This window comes from Palaemon carinicauda, chromosome 42 (assembly GCF_036898095.1).
Source record: "Palaemon carinicauda isolate YSFRI2023 chromosome 42, ASM3689809v2, whole genome shotgun sequence".
NCBI classification, from domain to species: domain Eukaryota; kingdom Metazoa; phylum Arthropoda; class Malacostraca; order Decapoda; family Palaemonidae; genus Palaemon; species Palaemon carinicauda.
Genome location: NC_090766.1, coordinates 54,026,489 through 54,044,096, shown reverse-complemented (window position 1 = coordinate 54,044,096; position 17,608 = coordinate 54,026,489). Strand labels below are relative to the sequence as shown.

At 36.6% G+C, this 17,608-nt stretch overlaps 1 protein-coding gene across 4 annotated transcripts in view; it reads left to right on the top strand.

Moving 5' to 3' along the window:
* Nucleotides 1-11,956, top strand: part of LOC137632926 (uncharacterized transmembrane protein DDB_G0289901-like) — a 52,739-nt gene extending 40,783 nt beyond the window's left edge. For 2 of the 4 annotated variants that reach the window (XR_011042139.1, XR_011042140.1), the window contains one exon: nt 10,489-11,956. Coding sequence is in view for 1 of the 4 variants with exons in the window: in XM_068365030.1 (XP_068221131.1) it covers nt 8,287-8,300; nt 10,489-11,320 (846 nt within the window). In the remaining 3 variants the exon portion in view is untranslated. Of the gene's footprint in view, nt 1-8,209; nt 8,330-10,488 lie in introns of those variants that run through there. The other 2 variants (XR_011042138.1, XM_068365030.1) reach the window with 2 other exon arrangements.
* Nucleotides 11,957-17,608: the final 5,652 nt, after the last annotated feature.

The window sequence follows — 17,608 nt, the reverse complement described above, 5'->3', positions numbered from 1 at the left end:
TACGTTGTCTAGGCATCACTAGAGGGTCTTAGCAGCTACCCTTTTGACACTTGGCTGAACCCACTTTTCATCCCATTACCAAACTAAAATTTCTCACTAGACTTATTTCCTTTTAGATTAGATATTAGATAAAAGTTAGGAATTGTTCTCATATAGCCAAACTTGACTCCCTTTAGATTAGATAGGAGTTGGGAATTTGTCCCATACGGCTAAACTTATTATTATTATTATTATTATTATTATTATTATTATTATTATTATTAGCCAAGGTACAACCCTAGTTGGAAAAGCTAGATGCTATAAGCCCAAGGACTCCAATAGGGAAAAATAGCCCAGTGAAGAAAGGAAATAAGGAAATAAATAAATGATGAGAATAAATTAACAATAAATCATTCTAAAAACAGTAACAACGTCAAAACAGATATGTCCTATATAAACTATTAACAACTTCAAAACCAGATAAGTCATATATAAACTATAAAAAGACTTGTTTCAGCCTGGTCAACATAAAAATATTTGCTCCAACTTTGAACTTTTGAAGTTCTATTGATTCAACTACCTGATTAGGAAGATCATTCCACAACTTGTAACAGCTGGAATAAAACTTCTAGAATACTGTGTAGTATTGAGCCTTATGATGGAGAAGGCCTGGCTATTAGAACTAACTGCCTGCCTAGTATTACGAACAGGATAGACTTGTCCAGGGAGATCTGAATGTGAAGGATTAGATTAGATTAGATTAGATAAGAGTTAGGAACTTGTCCCATATAGCCAGTCGTTAGGGAAGGGGAAGGCCATTCAGCCCCGAAGGAGCAGGTATGGGAAAACCATGGAGTTTAATGGTTTAATGGAGGTACAGGGAACGAGAAGGAGAGGGAGACCAAAGCGAAGGTGGATGGACTGTATCAAGGATGACCTTCGATCAAAGGGATTAACTGGTGATGAAGTGTGGGACAGAGTTAGATGGAGAAAGCTGGTCAGAAACATCGACCCCACATAAAAGTGGGAAAAGATGCAGACAAAAAAGACGACGACTCAACGTCTTTCAAGTTTATTTCTTTCATCTTTCCCTCCTTTTTCTTCTTCCTCTTTGTCTGCATCTTTTCCCGCTTTTATGTAGGGTCGATGTTTCTGACCAGCTTTTTCCATCTACCTCTGGCCCAGACTTCATCACCAGTTAATCCCTTTGATCGAAGGTCATCCTTGATACAATCCATCCACCTTCGCTTTGGTCTCCCTCTCCTTCTCGTTCCCTGTACCTCTATTAAACCATTAAACTGCATGGTTTTCCCATAACTGCTCCTTCGGGGCCGAATGGCCTCCCCTTCCCTAACGACTGTCTATATGGGACAAATTCCTAACTCTTATCTAATCTAAAGGGAAGTAAGTTTGGCTAAATGGGACAAATTCCTAACTCTTATCTAATCTAAAGGGAAGTAAGTTTTGCTAAATGGGACAAATTCCTAACTCTTATCTAATCTAAAGGGAAGTAAGTTTGGCTATATGGGGCAAATTCCTAACTCTTATCTAATCTAAAGGGAAGTAAGTTTGGCTATATGGGGCAAATTCCTAACTCTTATCTAATCTAAAGGGAAGTAAGTTTGGCTATATGGGGCAAATTCCTAACTCTTATCTAATCTAAAGAGAAATAAGTTTGGCTAAATGGGGCAAATCCTAACTCTTATCTAATCGAAAGGGAAGTAAGTTTGGCTATATGGGGCATATTCCTTACTCTTATCTAATCTAAAGGGAAGTTGCAAATTCCTAACTCTTATCTAATCTAAAGGGAAGTAAGTTTGGCTAGATGGGGCAAATTCCTAACTCTTTTCTAATCTAAAGGGAAGTAAGTTTGGCTATATGGGAAAAATTCCTAACTCTTTTCTAATCTAAAGGGAAGTAAGTTTGACTAAATGAACCAAATTCCTAACTCTTATCTAATCTAAAGGGAAGTAAGTTTGGCTATATGGGACAAATTCCTAATTCTTATCTAATCTAAAGGGAAGTAAGTTTGGCTATATGGGGCAAGTTCCTAACTCTTATCTAATCTAAAGGGAAGTAAGTTTGGCTATATGGGGCAAATTCCTAACTCTTTTCTAATCTAAAGGGAAGTAAGTTTGGCTATATGGGACAAATTCCTAATTCTTATCTAATCTAAAGGGAAGTAGGTTTGTCTATATGGGACAAATTCCTAACTCTTATCTAATTTAAAGGGAAGTAAGTTTGTCTATATGGGACAGATTCCTAACTCTTATCTAATCTAAAGGGAAATAAGATTGGCTACATAGGACAAATTCCTAACTCTTATCTAATCTAAAGGGAAGTAAGTTTGGCTACATGGGGCAAATTCCTAACTCTTATCTAATCTAAAGGGAAGTAAGTTTGGCTATATGGGACAAATTCGTAACTCTTCTCTAATCTAGAGGGAAATAAGTTTGGCTACATAGGACAAATTCCTAACTCTTATCTAATCTAAAGGGAAGTAAGTTTGGCTACATGGGACAAATTCCTAACTCTTATCTAATCTAAAGGGAAATAAGTTTGTCTAAATGGGGCAAGTTCCTAACTCTTACCTTATCTAAAGGGAAATAAGTTTGGCTAAATGGGACAAATTCCTAACTCTTATCTAATCTAAAGGGAAATAAGATTGGCTATATGGGACAAATTCCTAAATCTTATCTAATCTAAAGGGAAGTAAGTTTGGCTACATGGGACAAATTCCTAACTCTTATCTAATCTAAAGGGAAGTAAGTTTGGCTATATAGAGCAAATTCCTAACTCTTATCTAATCTAAAGGGAAGTAAGTTTGGCTATAAGGGGCAAATTCCTAACTCTTATCTAATCTAAAGGGAAGTAAGTTTGGCTATATGGGGCAAATTCCTAACTCTTATCTAATCTAAAGGGAAGTAAGTTTGGCTATAAGGGGCAAATTCCTAACTCTTATCTAATCTATAGGGAAATAAGTTTGGCTACATGGGACAAACTCCTACCTCGAATCTAATCTAAAGGGAAATAAGCTTGGCTAAATGGGACAAACTCCTAACTCTTATCTGATCTAAAGGAAAATAAGTTTGGTTAAATGGGACAAATTCCAAACTCTTACCTAATCTAAAGGGAAATAAGTTTTGCTAAATGGGGTAAATTCCTAACTCTTACCTTATCTAAAGGGAAATAAGTTTGGCTAAATGGGACAAATTCCTAACTCTTATCTAATCTAAAGGGAAATAAGATTGGCTATATGGGACAAATTCCTAACCCTTATCTAATCTAAAGGGAAATAAGTTTGGCTACATGGGACAAATTCCTAACTCTTATCTAATCTAAAGGGAAATAAGTTTGGCTACATGGGACAGACTCCTAACTCTTATCTAATCTATAGGGAAATAAGTTTGGCTAAATGGGACAAATTCCTAACCCTTATCTAATCTAAAGGGAAATAAGTTTGGCTACATGGGACAAATTCCTAACTCTTATCTAATCTAAAGGGAAAAAGTTTGTCTACATGGGACAAATTCCTAACTCTTATCTAATCTAAAGGGAAATAAGTTTGGCTACATGGGACAGACTCCTAACTCTTATCTAATCTATAGGGAAATAAGTTTGGCTACATGGGACAGACTCCTAACTCTTATCTAATCTAAAGGGAAGTAAGTTTGGCTACATGGGACAGACTCCTTACTCTTATCTAATCTAAAGGGAAATAAGTTTGGCTACATGGGACAGACTCCTAACTTTTATCTAATCTAAAGGGAAATAAGTTTGGCTACATGGGACAAATTCCTAACTCTTATCTAATCTAAAGGGAAATAAGTTTGGCTACATGGGACAAACTCCTACCTCTTATCTAATCTAAAGGGAAATAAGCTTGGCTACATGGGACAAACTCCTAACTCTTATCTGATCTAAAGAAAAATAAGTTTGGCTAAAGGGGACAAATTCCCAACTCTTACCTAATCTAAAGGGAAATAAGTTTGGCTAAATGGGGCAAATTTCTAACTCTTACCTTATCTAAAGGGAAATAAGTTTGGCTAAATGGGACAAATTCCTAACTCTTATCTAATCTAAAGGGAAATAAGATTGGCTATATGGGACAAATTCCTAACTCTTATCTAATCTAAAGGGAAGTAAGTTTGGTTAAATGGGACAAATTCCTAACTCTTATCTAATCTAAAGGGAAGTAAGTTTGGCTATATGGGGCAAATTCCTAACTCTTATCTAATCTAAAGGGAAGTAAGTTTGTCTATATGGGACAAATCCCTAAAGCCTACCTGACACTTGCGCGCATTTTTGCCACGCACTGGTGTTTTTCCCGCACTGTTCACAACCAGTTCACTCCAGTTCACGCATCGTTCACGCAACGTTCACGCGATGGCACGATTTGGCACGCGTAGTTCATGAGAAGTTCACGACACGTTCACGCGAGTTCGCTCATCATTCCGCATCGTTTCCGCATCGTTCACCCCAGTTCACGAATTGGCCACTCCATATAAAAACGGGGCTTCTCCAACCCGAGGACATTCTTGGATTGGCTTCGGAAGAGACAACAATGCTTTCTGTCAGAGACACCATTGCATTGAGGAGAAGAAACGTATCTTTTTCGTTTGTATTTTTTGTTGCCCTTTATTTTTGTTGCAATAAGAAAGCATTTGATTTACATATAAATAGCAGACATAAAATATGTACAAGTATTAAGAAAGCATTTTATTTTAACATTAAAAGCAGCAAACATGAAAAGTTTTTAGGCTGTTGATTTTAAGGTAATAGAGAAAAGTGTGTTGAAATAAGAAATCATTTTATTTTTACATTAAAACAGCAAACAGAAAAAATTTGTTTTGCTCTTCATTTTAAGGTAATAAAGAAGAATAAGTATGTTGATGAAATAAAACCTTTTTATTTTTACATTCAAACTGCAAACTTAAAAATTTCTTGTTTATTTTTCAGTTCATTTTTATTTAAAACAAAAGTTTTGGGTCTTGATTGGTAATAGATTTTTACATTCAAACTGCAAACTTAAAAATTTCTTGTTTATTTTTCAGTTCATTTTTATTTAAAACAAAAGTTTTGGGTCTTGATTGGTAATAGAGGAAAATTTGTGTGTGCATGAAATAAGACATTTTATTTATACATTCAAACAGCAAATATAAACAATTATTAGGTTTATATTTTTCTTTCCTTTTCATTATTTTTTTAGTTTCGTTTTTGTTTCTCTTCATTATAAAGTTATAGAAATAGTTTGAAATAAGATATAATTTTTTTCACATTAAAACAGCAAATATAAAAATTTAATAGGTTTATTTTTCTTTCCTTTTCATTAATTTTTTCGTTTCCTTTTTGTTTCTCTTCATTATAAAGTTATAGAAATAGTTTGAAATAAGATATAATTTTTTTCACATTAAAACAGCAAATATGAAAATTTATTAGGTTTATTTTTCTTTCCTTTTCATTAATTTTTTGTTTCCTTTTTGTTTCTCTTCATTATAAAGTTCACGCCACTTCCCGCATCGTTCACTCCAGTTCCCGCACTGTTCACTCCAGTTCACGCCAGTTCACTCCAGTTCACTCCAGTTGGCGCATCATTCACGACTATTTCCCGACTATTTTGTGCGTGCCAATGCGTGCCACAAACTTTAAACCTTTCAAAGTTCTGGGCACGCATGGCACGCGTTGGTACGCTCTGGCACGCGAGTTCCAGCACTGTTCACGACATTTTCACGGCTCGTTCACGCGAGTTCGCGCATTAATTTGTGCCAGTGCGTGCCACGAATGCGTGCAAGTGTCAGGTACCCTTAACTCTTATCTAATCTAAAGGGAAGTAAGTTTGGCTAAATGGGGCAAATTCCTAACTTTTATATGATCAAAAGGGAAGTAAGTTGGGCTAAATGGGGCAAATTCCTAACTCTTATCTTTTATAAAGGGAAGTAAGTTTGGCTAAATGGGACAAATTCCTAACTCTTATCTAATCTAAAGAGAAGTAAGTTTGGCTACATGGGACAAATTCCTAACTCTTATCTAATCTAAAGGGAAATAAGATTGGCTATATGGGATAAATTCCTAACTCTTATTTAATCTAAAGGGAAATAAGATTGGCTATATGGGGCAAATTCCTAACTCTTATCTAATCTAAAGGGAAGTAAGTTTGGCTAAATGGGGCAAATTCCTAACTCTTATCTAATCTAAAGGGAAGTAAGTTTGGCTAAATGGGGCAAATTCCTAACTCTTACCTAATCTAAAGGAAGTAAGTTTGGCTATATGGGGCAAATTCCTTACTCTTATCTAATCTAAAGGGAAGTAAGTTGCAAATTCCTAACTCTTATCTAATCTAAAAGGAAGTAAGTTTGGCTAAATGGGACAAATTCCTTACTCTTATCTAATCTAAAGGGAAATAAGTTTGGCTATATGGAACAAATTTCTATCTCTTATCTAATCTAAAGGTAAATTAGTTTGGCTAAATGGGGCAAATTCCTAACTCTTATCTAATCTAAAGGGAAGTAGGTTTGGCTAAATGGGACAAATTCCTAACTCTTACCTAATCTAAAGGGAAGTAGGTTTGGCTAAATGGGGCAAATTCCTAACTCTTACCTAATCTAAAGGGAAGTAAGTTTGGCTACATGGGACAAATTCCTAACTCTTATCTAATCTAAAGGGAAATAAGTTTAGCTACATGGGACAAACTCCTAACTCTTATATAATCTAAAGGGAAATAACTTTGGCTAAATGGGGCAAATTCCTAACTCTTACCTAATCTAAAGGGAAGTAGGTTTGGCTAAATGGGGCAAATTCCTAACTCTTACCTAATCTAAAGGGAAATAAGTTTGGCTACATGTGGCAAATTCCTAACTCTTATCTAATCTAAAGGGAAGTAAGTTTGGCTACTTGGGACAAATTCCTAACTCTTATCTAATCTAAAGGGAAGTAATTTTGGCTATATGGGACAAATTCCTAACTCTTATCTGATCTAAAGGGAAATAAGTTTGACTATATGGGACAAATTCCTAACTCTTATCTAATATAAAGGGAAATAAGTTTGACTATATGGGACAAATTCCTAACTCTTATCTAATCTAAAGGGAAATAAGTTTGGCTATATGGGACAAATTCCTAACTCTTATCTAATCTAAAGGGAAATAAGTTTGGCTATATGGGACAAATTCCTAACTCGTATCTAATCTAAAAGGAAATAAGTCTAGGGAGAATTTTTAGTTTGCTAATGGGTTGATTTAATGTTTAGAATTTAAATTTCTGAAAATATTCGAAATAGAAAGCTGTCTTTGGTCCATATTTCTTAATGTTTGCAGAACGGGTGAATGCTAGAGTATCTCTCTCTCTTTCTCTCTCTCTCTCTCTCTCTCTCTCTCTCTCTCTCTCTCTCTCTCTCTCTCTCTCTCTCTCTCTGTCATTTATTGAAATATAGGCCTCAGAATAGGTTACACCTAAATTGTACACTGTTCTCTTGCCACATCATTCCCCCATATCATAACAATTGCTATACTCCATTTATTTTTAGAACAGGAACTTGTCGAGTTTTTCTACCTAAATCTGAAGGATATTAGAGAGAGAAAGTTTAATGAGCCAAGAGTGGTAGGGCATGGAAAAGTTTGAGAATGCTTGTGAAAGACACTGTAGCAGAAAGACTGAAAGATTGAAGAATGCAAAAGACCCTGGTAGTAGTTGGTGGGTTTGCAAGCCAGATGCTAAAGCAGCCCTCTTTGGGTTTTAACAAGATTGTTTAACTCTTTGTGACCATTATGGATGTTTAACTAGACAATTAATACTAAAAATAACACGGAGTGCAGACCTCCGCGACTGCAGCTTATTTCTTGAAACCAGCTTGGCTTTCCCAGAAGCAATTTAGACCGTAGGCATATTTGAAGTCTGTTTAACAACCATGTGCAAACTTGGGGTTAGGGTTCATTCTGTCTACCTTTTGCTCGACCTTGACCTTGACCTCTGACCTAGGACTTTCAAAATTTAATCACTTCCACATTGTAACATAACAATTAATCCGTGAAAGTTTCACTACTCTAAGTAAAATTGTGGCCAGGAAGTTATTCACAAATAGAAAAACTAACAAACAGGGGCAAAAACATAGCCTTCTCCTAACTTCATTGGCGGAGGTAATAAAACAAGATAAGCCATGAGTAATTAAAATCACTTTATCTCTTTGTTGTAAATTAACTACAAAGCAAAAATATTACTAAATTTTTTTTTTTAAAGACTTACTGTAGCCTATACGCGAGTGTTTGTCAACTACTAGAACCTCCTGATTCGAGAATACTTGCTATTCGAGGCATGTGTCATCATTGGTAAGACTTTAACAATAGGATTGGACCAGGTAAATAGTTCATATTAATCTTTGATTAATTATAGCCTATTTCAATATAACTCCTTAGATAAAGCTTTATACTCATGCCATATGTTCTGTTATAAGACTTTTTAATATTATGCATAGAAACAGATGAAGTTGATATCTCCCTTGTATGGTAATTAGCATAATTCATTTAACCCATACCATCATTTTGAACTTTAATTTTCTGCAATTCGTATACATATATATAAGTATCAAACTGGTATTAAATAAATAATATATATATATATATATATATATATATATATATATATATATATATATATATATATATATATATATATATATATATATATGTATATGTATATGTATATGTATATGTATATGTATATGTATATGTATATGTATATGTATATGTATATGTATATGTATATGTATATGTATATGTATATGTATATGTATATGTATATGTATATGTATATGTATATGTATATGTATATGTATATGTATATTGTATATTCTATATTCTATATCAAACAGGTATTAAATGAGAAATTTGCTTAAGTTGAAATGTATATTAGCCATAAAAAAATTTGACAATTATATAAATAATGTAAAATAGGAATTGATATTGTAAACTTATGTTTATCAGCTTGCCTTAATTAACAATCCCCCCCAAAAAAAATCCTGTTCCTTCACTTTATTTTGATGTCGGTTTCTGCAAAAGGAGATTTGGATAACGGCAATTGTACTTTGAGTAAGACTACGTAGGATGATATATCCCAGAGTGCTTTAATTCATATACATAATCGGATTGTAAGATGCACAACAGTAGAAATGTTGTTCCTCTTAACGTTCATACAACACAGTTCACCATTTTCTTTGCCAATGGAATAAAAAAAAAACTTGGATTATCGTAAAAGCATGGGTTCTCTGTTGGTGTTACAATGCCCATTTACTTCCTTTTTCATGAGAGTTCTAAGAATCCATAAAGGGGTCTAATTGAAAAGTGTAAAGGAACGTAAAGGAAATGAATAGCGTAAAAGAACGTAAAGGGATTTAAAACTAGGGTATTACTAGTCAGAAAGTGATTGGTAGTACACCTGCATTCACAAAATGAGCATCGTATAGCCGCTCCTATGTTCTGGCAAGCGTTACATGTTGTGCTGCGCTCGCAAGCCCCATGGGTCATTTTTTCTGGGATACTTTTTGAAGCTTATAATGATTTTGGATCCACTGTGACTCTCTTCGCTCGCACAAGAACAAAACTTCACTGCTCCTATGTTCCGACGAGCAGTTTATGTTAAGCTGCACTCACAAATCCCGAGAATTATTATTTTGGGGATGTTTTTTTTTCACTTTCATATGAGCAACAATAGCTATATGGGTATTGCCTGGAAAACTACTTAAACAACTTAATAAGAAAACTACATATATTGACCTCCTTTACATTTCTTTAAACTTTAAATGCCCCTTTATTGACCTCCTTTACATTCCTTTATGCTTTCTATGCCCCTTTACTGTACTTTACGCTATTCAGTAAAACCGATATTTTACATGGGTTTGTGAATGGCATGTACGCAAATACTTATGTTTTGGTACACAATTAAATCTGTTGGTAATTTTTAGTTATGCCCACCAATTTTTTTTTTATTATTTTTTTAGAATTTGAATTTGATTTAGTTTTTCATTTGTAAGCATTGGGACGAGTTATCTCAAACCTATGATTTAGTTGCCTGTCTTTACTTTAGTAGCCAAAGATTTTAAGACTTGTGCAAGAACAATGTTACTATTTGGTTTTCATATTAATAACTTTCTATATGTTATCTTTGCTCTCTCTAACTAAAGATATAAACGTTTAAGTAAAAATATTACCTTTTTTATTTTTATACTTTTTTTATGAAAAAATATCGTGAAATTCTAAAATCATCCCCAATCATTATTCTGGATGTTAGACATATACTAAATGTATTCTTAGAACTTTGTTTTTTAATAAATCTTTACCTTGAACGTTAATGAATCTTTGCCTTGAACGTTTTTTTACTAAAGTCTGGTGCTTTGAACAAATTTTTAAAGACAGAAAAGTTAAATTTAGCTGAACCCCTGCATTCAGAGATCCACATATATAAATTGCTTTAAAAGAAGTCTGACAAGCGACTGTTATAATTCATCTTGATGGTTTGCAGCATGAAAGGTTCTGGTATACATAGCTCAGCAATGCTTGAAACTACACGAGGGGACCAATGCCGGCCACTGGACGAGGTGGCCAATGCCGGCCACTGGACGAGCGGGGCCAATGCCGGCCACTGGACGAGCGGGGCCAATGCCGGCCACTGGACGAGCGGGGCCAATGCCGGCCACTGGACGAGCGGGGCCAATGCCGGCCACTGGACGAGCGGGGCCAATGCCGGCCACTGGACGAGCGGGGCCAATGCCGGCCACTGGACGAGCGGGGCCAATGCCGGCCACTGGACGAGCGGGGCCAATGCCGGCCACTGGACGAGCGGGGCCAATGCCGGCCACTGGACGAGCGGGGCCAATGCCGGCCACTGGACGAGCGGGGCCAATGCCGGCCACTGGACGAGCGGGGCCAATGCCGGCCACTGGACGAGCGGGGCCAATGCCGGCCACTGGACGAGCGGGGCCAATGCCGGCCACTGGACGAGCGGGGCCAATGCCGGCCACTGGACGAGCGGGGCCAATGCCGGCCACTGGACGAGCGGGGCCAATGCCGGCCACTGGACGAGCGGGGCCAATGCCGGCCACTGGACGAGCGGGGCCAATGCCGGCCACTGGACGAGCGGGGCCAATGCCGGCCACTGGACGAGCGGGGCCAATGCCGGCCACTGGACGAGCGGGGCCAATGCCGGCCACTGGACGAGCGGGGCCAATGCCGGCCACTGGACGAGCGGGGCCAATGCCGGCCACTGGACGAGCGGGGCCAATGCCGGCCACTGGACGAGCGGGGCCAGCATGAGAAAAAGTATAGATGAAGCAATGCCCACAATCAAAGCATAAACAGGACCAAGGCCATCCATGAAGGCAATGTCAGCCACGAGGGAAAGTCTGCTAGTGAGATGAAGATAATGCTGGCAAAATAATTAGGGCAATGAGAAAAGGGCCCGTCCTGTAACGAGATGGGGGGAAGATTGGCAGGGAAATGGGGTAAGGCCAATATTAAGAGAAGGTCATCAATGTAAGGTCAGCAAGAAGCAGTCCGTAAATCCAGACGAGGCCAATGCCTGCAGCAGAACAGGGAATAATAGGTAAAAGAGGGTAACCTGTCTTCAAAGTCTTTCATGGATACTGGTCTACAAAAAAACACTGCTTATGGAGCAGGGGTTGGAGCTTATCATACCACCTTATTAGGTTTAGGCACCACTATAGTGTTTTAAGTCATTCCCCTTTGTCACCTAGCTGAACCTACTTTTTAGCCTTTACATAGCACCTTTTCCAGTTTCTTTCCTCCATCTGTAGCCTCTATTACTTTTAACTACCTTGGGCAAGTGCATGGTTTATCCCTTGCCCGTGAATAGCGTCTCCCTCCCTAAACCTGGCTATATATCCCAAATTCCTAACTACTATTTAATCTATAGGGAAATTAATATAGGGAGAAATTTGTTCTCGAATAGATTTATTTTAGGATTAGAATTGAAGTTAGAGAAATAGACCCTTATCTTTTAAACATATTTCTCAAATATGCATATACTGGCCTGTAAAGTAGAATCTTTGTAGAGAATATTGATCTGAAGAATGTGAGAAAATAAGTTTGAGCCATTATTGGCAGAGGTTAGAAATGTTTGAGAATACTTGTAAAAGGGGTGTGACTAAAAAGCTTAAAGGAACATAAATATCGTAAAGGAACGTAAAGGCATATAAAATTAGGATATAACTAGTCAATACTCATCAAAAAATTATTAGTACACCTGTGATGGACATAGACAATAACGAACGTTTATGAGCCCTGATCTCGGCTACAGTTCTGTTTTTTTTGCTCCTCCGTGGCTTGCTGCTCCTATATAATGGCAAGTGGTAAAAACTTCTTGGTAAGAAAACTACATATATTGGCCTTTTTTCCTTTATGCTTATGCATTTTACGGTCCTTTGCGTTTTTCGGTTATAGTGTGAAAGTGAATGATTTATATAGAAAGAGAGTAAAATATTGGAGAATGCAACGACCCTAGTAATAAGGTTGTACCGTAGCAAGTAATAATAATAATATATATGCTTGTCTGGTACCATATAATTTGATGAAATTTTCAATTTTCTTAAATAATTGACTTGTGTAGGCCTACTCACATAAGATTCGAGAACAAGGTTGTTGGCATTGTAGTGAAATTATGATAAAACTGCTTCAACTTGTTAAGAGATATAAATTTTTATTGTAAATTCTTTTTTTTTACCAAATTAAAATATTATCGTGAAACTACACATTTTTAAATAGTTACAAAATATAATAATCCTTAAAGGAATCATTATATGGTATGCAGATTATTTTCCCAGTGAATGATAATGATATTAGAGAACATTCGTGCTATTCAGATAAAGGTTAGCATAATTTTTACTGGGAAAAGAATGTTACCGAATGGGCAGTAAACTTATCTATTTATATTTAGTGTGTATACGAATCAGAATTTTATATGCATTTGCTCAAAATAATTTTAGTCATGAAGTCTATCAATTTCATTATGATTTTCTAAGACTAAAAGAATCATAATTACAAATATTCACGCAACTGATAACTATTCTTAAGTCTACCCTATTTACTAGATGACGTACATTTTCTATTTTAATTTCTCAGCCTTCATAGAAAACGAAGTAAACATTGTGTAAACTATATAGAATTTGATATTTTTTTTTTCGTCACTATAAGATTACTTAGTTTGGTATGTATATTGATAAAACTATCATAGAAGAGTTAGTACATGGCTGTTATAATACCAGCAGAGATTCCCATGTTTTACGATAGTCCACAAGGCTTTTTCATTGGAAAAGAATTTTTGTGCGAAGTTTTGTGTAAACGTTAAAAAGGTCAACATTTACACCTGGTGTGTATCTTACAATACAATTTGGTATGGTATATCCTTACGTAGATTTACTTTTAGAGACAGGTTACAGTCAAGAAATACATCTAGATCTCGAAATTTACTAGATATCGGCACCGAGTCATTATTTATGTTCATTTGAATATCGCTTAAGTTTCTCACGCTATTTCTCTTGCCCACCACCATGGATTCAGTTTTGTTCTCCTTTAATTTTCGATATCTAAGATAGACATCTATAGATTTGTAGTATAACCTCTTTTTGTAGAAATGCAAAGCCAAAAATTTATGGTACTTGTTAAAGGAATTGAAAGTTTTCATAAAGCGGCAGGTTGTACTTAGTCTTTTTCAGATGTGTATAAGAATAAAAAGACTTGCAAGTAGAAAGCTTTGGTTATTAAAATAGATAGTGAATGTTGATACGTTAAAGCAACTGCTCTCCTATTATTATTATTATTTTTTAGGTCGGGCATTTACCCTGATGAACAATCAGCTTTACAAGGAATTATATTCTACAGAAACTACCATTTGCTCTGTAGTCGATGATCTTCTGATGATGATGGATCGGGGAAGATGTGCCACTTCAGTCCTCCTTGATTTAAGTGCAGCATTTGATACAGTGGTCCACGATCTACTTACGGAAGACCTCAATCCTATTGAAGTGGTTGATTATGCTCATAAGTATCTCAGACTATTTAGCAAACAGGAAATATTCGTGTTGGCAAATGCACATCGAGGCTTGACTCATTAAGTCATTAGATAGGGGTGTTCCTCAGGTCAGTGTTCTAGGTCCAATTTTATTCAATGTCTACACTGATGGACTAGCAAGAGTTCTAAATGATCAGGGCATAAGTTTAAAATGTTTGCTGATAACTCTATATAATCTCAAAGTAACTGACATTGACGACACGTGTTACAGAATTGTAGCCACTTTAAATTCCATCAAAGTCTGGATGAATTATAAACGGCTAAAGTTAAATGTTGATAAAACCCAGTAAATGCTGATTGGAAGAAAACATGACCCGAAAATGCAAATGTTATGGGGTTGTGTTGGTGTTCCTGTTAGACTCGTTGATAACGTCAATGATTTGGGTGGCCGTCTTGATAATAGTTTGTCATTGGCTCTACAAATTAACAATGTGCTTAAAACATCGACCCTACCACTTGAGAAACATTGCTTTCATTAGAAAATATCTGGATGAAGACTCTACTAAGAAGTTAGTTCATAACTGTGTCCTCAGTAGTTTGGACTATTGTAACTCCTTAAATTACAAGCTTAACAAACTGCAAAATTTTTGTCAATAAATCGGCAAGATTAATCATGGGTGTTTCTCGTCGCGAATGAGTCGCCCCTGTCCTCATATTTCTATACTTGTTACTTATCAAAACTAAAACAGTTTTTTAATAAATTTGTCCTATCATTCGTAGCCCTGAAGACTGGAAAACCGGCATACTTGAGAAAGCTGCTTCACTTACAGCAACCTGGCCCTGGTATATCAGCCAGATCGGAAATAGATGGCTATAACTTAAAAGAACCACGCTGTTCGACAGGTTATGGTTCCAGAGCTTTTAGAATTGCCGCATCAAGAGATTTTAATAAACTGGCATATGAGCTGAGATCATGCATCAGTCCAGCTGCCTTCAGAAGAAAGTTGAAGACTCATCTTTTCCCTTAAGTATATGACTTGCAAGATTGTTGTTGTTACATCGGGGTTGATTAATCACTCTAGTCGTCTCCACACCTGGATGTTGAAACGTCAAGATCATCAAAGGATGGTCTGTTGGAGCACCTCCTCATGGGCGGAATACAGATCTAAAACTTAAAGAGAAGTAACAAGTAAGTGACAATTATGTTATCCAAAAGTTAATCTCAAATTGTAAAGCCTGAAACTAAACTGTTGGGAATTGGTGAAATATAAACCCTTTGGATATTATTATGCTGTGTATTTAAGATACCATAGAATTGATTGGATGATTTAATTGAGCAAATAAAAGTGAATACATTTTCCTCTTCATTTAAATTAATTTCTAAATTTAATTTTTCATTGTAGTGCTTTGATATTCAGAGATTTAGCAAAAGATGGACAGGGTCTTACAGAACACCTTCTACTGGTGAACAGTAGAACTGGAAAATTATACCATGGAAATATTGGATAGTGTTGCTGTAATTAAGGTTAAATTAATCTTTTCTAGCAAGGATTTTGAAGAAATTTTTGCATTTAATATGCATAGTTTACAGTTTATATATTTTTAATCTCTTATTTATAATAGGCTGCGGTGACCATGTCTATTTTGTCAGACGAGCAAATGTTAAGATTTATATCATTCTTAAACTATCTTATTCAAATTTGGTGTGTAGATGTCCTTCATCTATGGTTGTTATCATTCTGATAAACTAGTTGGTTAATATCATGTAACCTTGTCCTATTCATGAAACGCTACAAATTAGGGTGCATGAAAGTTATCATGTATCCTATGCAAATTACTCTGCTGTGGCGATTATTTCATTTGTAGAACGGTTTAGGTTGAAAACCTGCATTATTAAGAGGCTTTATAGTATGATCTAAGACAAGTCTTATTTACAGAGTTGCAGGCTGTCGGGGTTGTAAGTTACCAAGCTCCTGGTTGTTGTGGTTGCAGGTTAGTTGAATGTCATGATGGGCAGCATTGATTTCATCATATATGTAGACGTTTTGTCATGGTTCCATATTTTGAAATTTCTCCACTCCTGGAAAAAACTGGTAAGAGGTTTATTTATTCTTATGTTTTTGAAATTGTATTCTATCTACCAAGGCAATCCCAACAACTTTTGGGGGTAGTTAACATAAAAAAGAACAAAATGGGAAATTTCTTCTCTTCGCTCTTCCTAGCCTGACAAGTAATTCAGCCTCCTTTGGTGGATACTGCAAGGGTGCCACAGCCCACCCTCCCCAGTGATCCACCACAAATGAAACTACTTATGCTTAATACCCTACTGCTGCTACCTCACCGGTCACCAAGAAGAATGGAGGAAACAGCAGGGCCTATCGGAACTGTCACAATTACTCGTCATTCATACTTTTTTCTAGCACGCTCATTTGCGTCTCTTACATCTATCCTCCTATCACCTAGAGCTTTCTTCACTCCATCCCTCCACTCCAAACCTTGGCCTTCCTCTTTTACCTCTCCCATCAACTCTTGAATTCATCTCCTTCAGCAGACGACTATTTTCCATTCTCTCTACATGGCCAAGCCTCCTCAACACATTCATATCCGCTGTAGCTGCTGATTAATTTCTTACACCCATTTTCACTCTTACTACTAAGTACCCTAACCATATCCAATAGAGATACACCAACCATACTCATCAGACACTTCATTTCCAACACATTCAATTTTTGTCTCAACGTCACTTTCATTCCACACAACTTTCTCGTACAGAACTTTACATTCATTCCTAACCAACTATTCGTTCTCCCTCCCTACACTTCCCCTAACATTTTATCTGCTTCTTTCACTCTGACGTACATCTGCTTCCACTCGACCATTTGCAGCAACAACAGACCCCCAAAACTCAAACTGATCTATTTCCTCAAGTAACTCTCCATTCAACGTGGCATTCAACCCAGCACCACTCTTCCTTCTCATGCTTCTCACACCTTACTCTTACTCGCATTAACTCTCACCTTCCATCTCTCACAAACCCTCCCAAACTCTTATCATTAACCAACCCAGCTTCTCTGAGTCTGCAACCAATACAGTATCATCCGCAAACAGCAACTGAGTAAACTCCCACTCTTGATCACTCTCGTCTATCAGTTTCAATCCTCGACCAAGCACTCGAGGCTTTGCCTCCCAAAACTTCATCAACAAAGAAATTGAACAACTATGGTGACATTACACATCCCTGTCTTGGATCCACTCTCGCCTGAAATCACTCGCTCGCTTCATGCTCACTCTCTTCATTTCCTATCCTGAAACACACGCTTTACTGCCCATGTATAAACTCTTCACTGCTTGAAACAACCATCCACTAATTCCATATAACCTCATCACATTCAAAATCACTTCCCTATCAACTCTTATCATAAGCTTTCTCCAGTTCCATAAATGCAACATACATACCTTGCCTTTGGCTAAATAGTTCTTGCATATCTGCCTAACTGTAAAAATCTAATCCATACATACCCAACCTCTTCTAAAACTACCCTGCCCTTCTAAGATTGCATTCTGTTTTTTCCTTAATCCTATTAATCAGTACTCTACCATACACTTTTTCCAACCA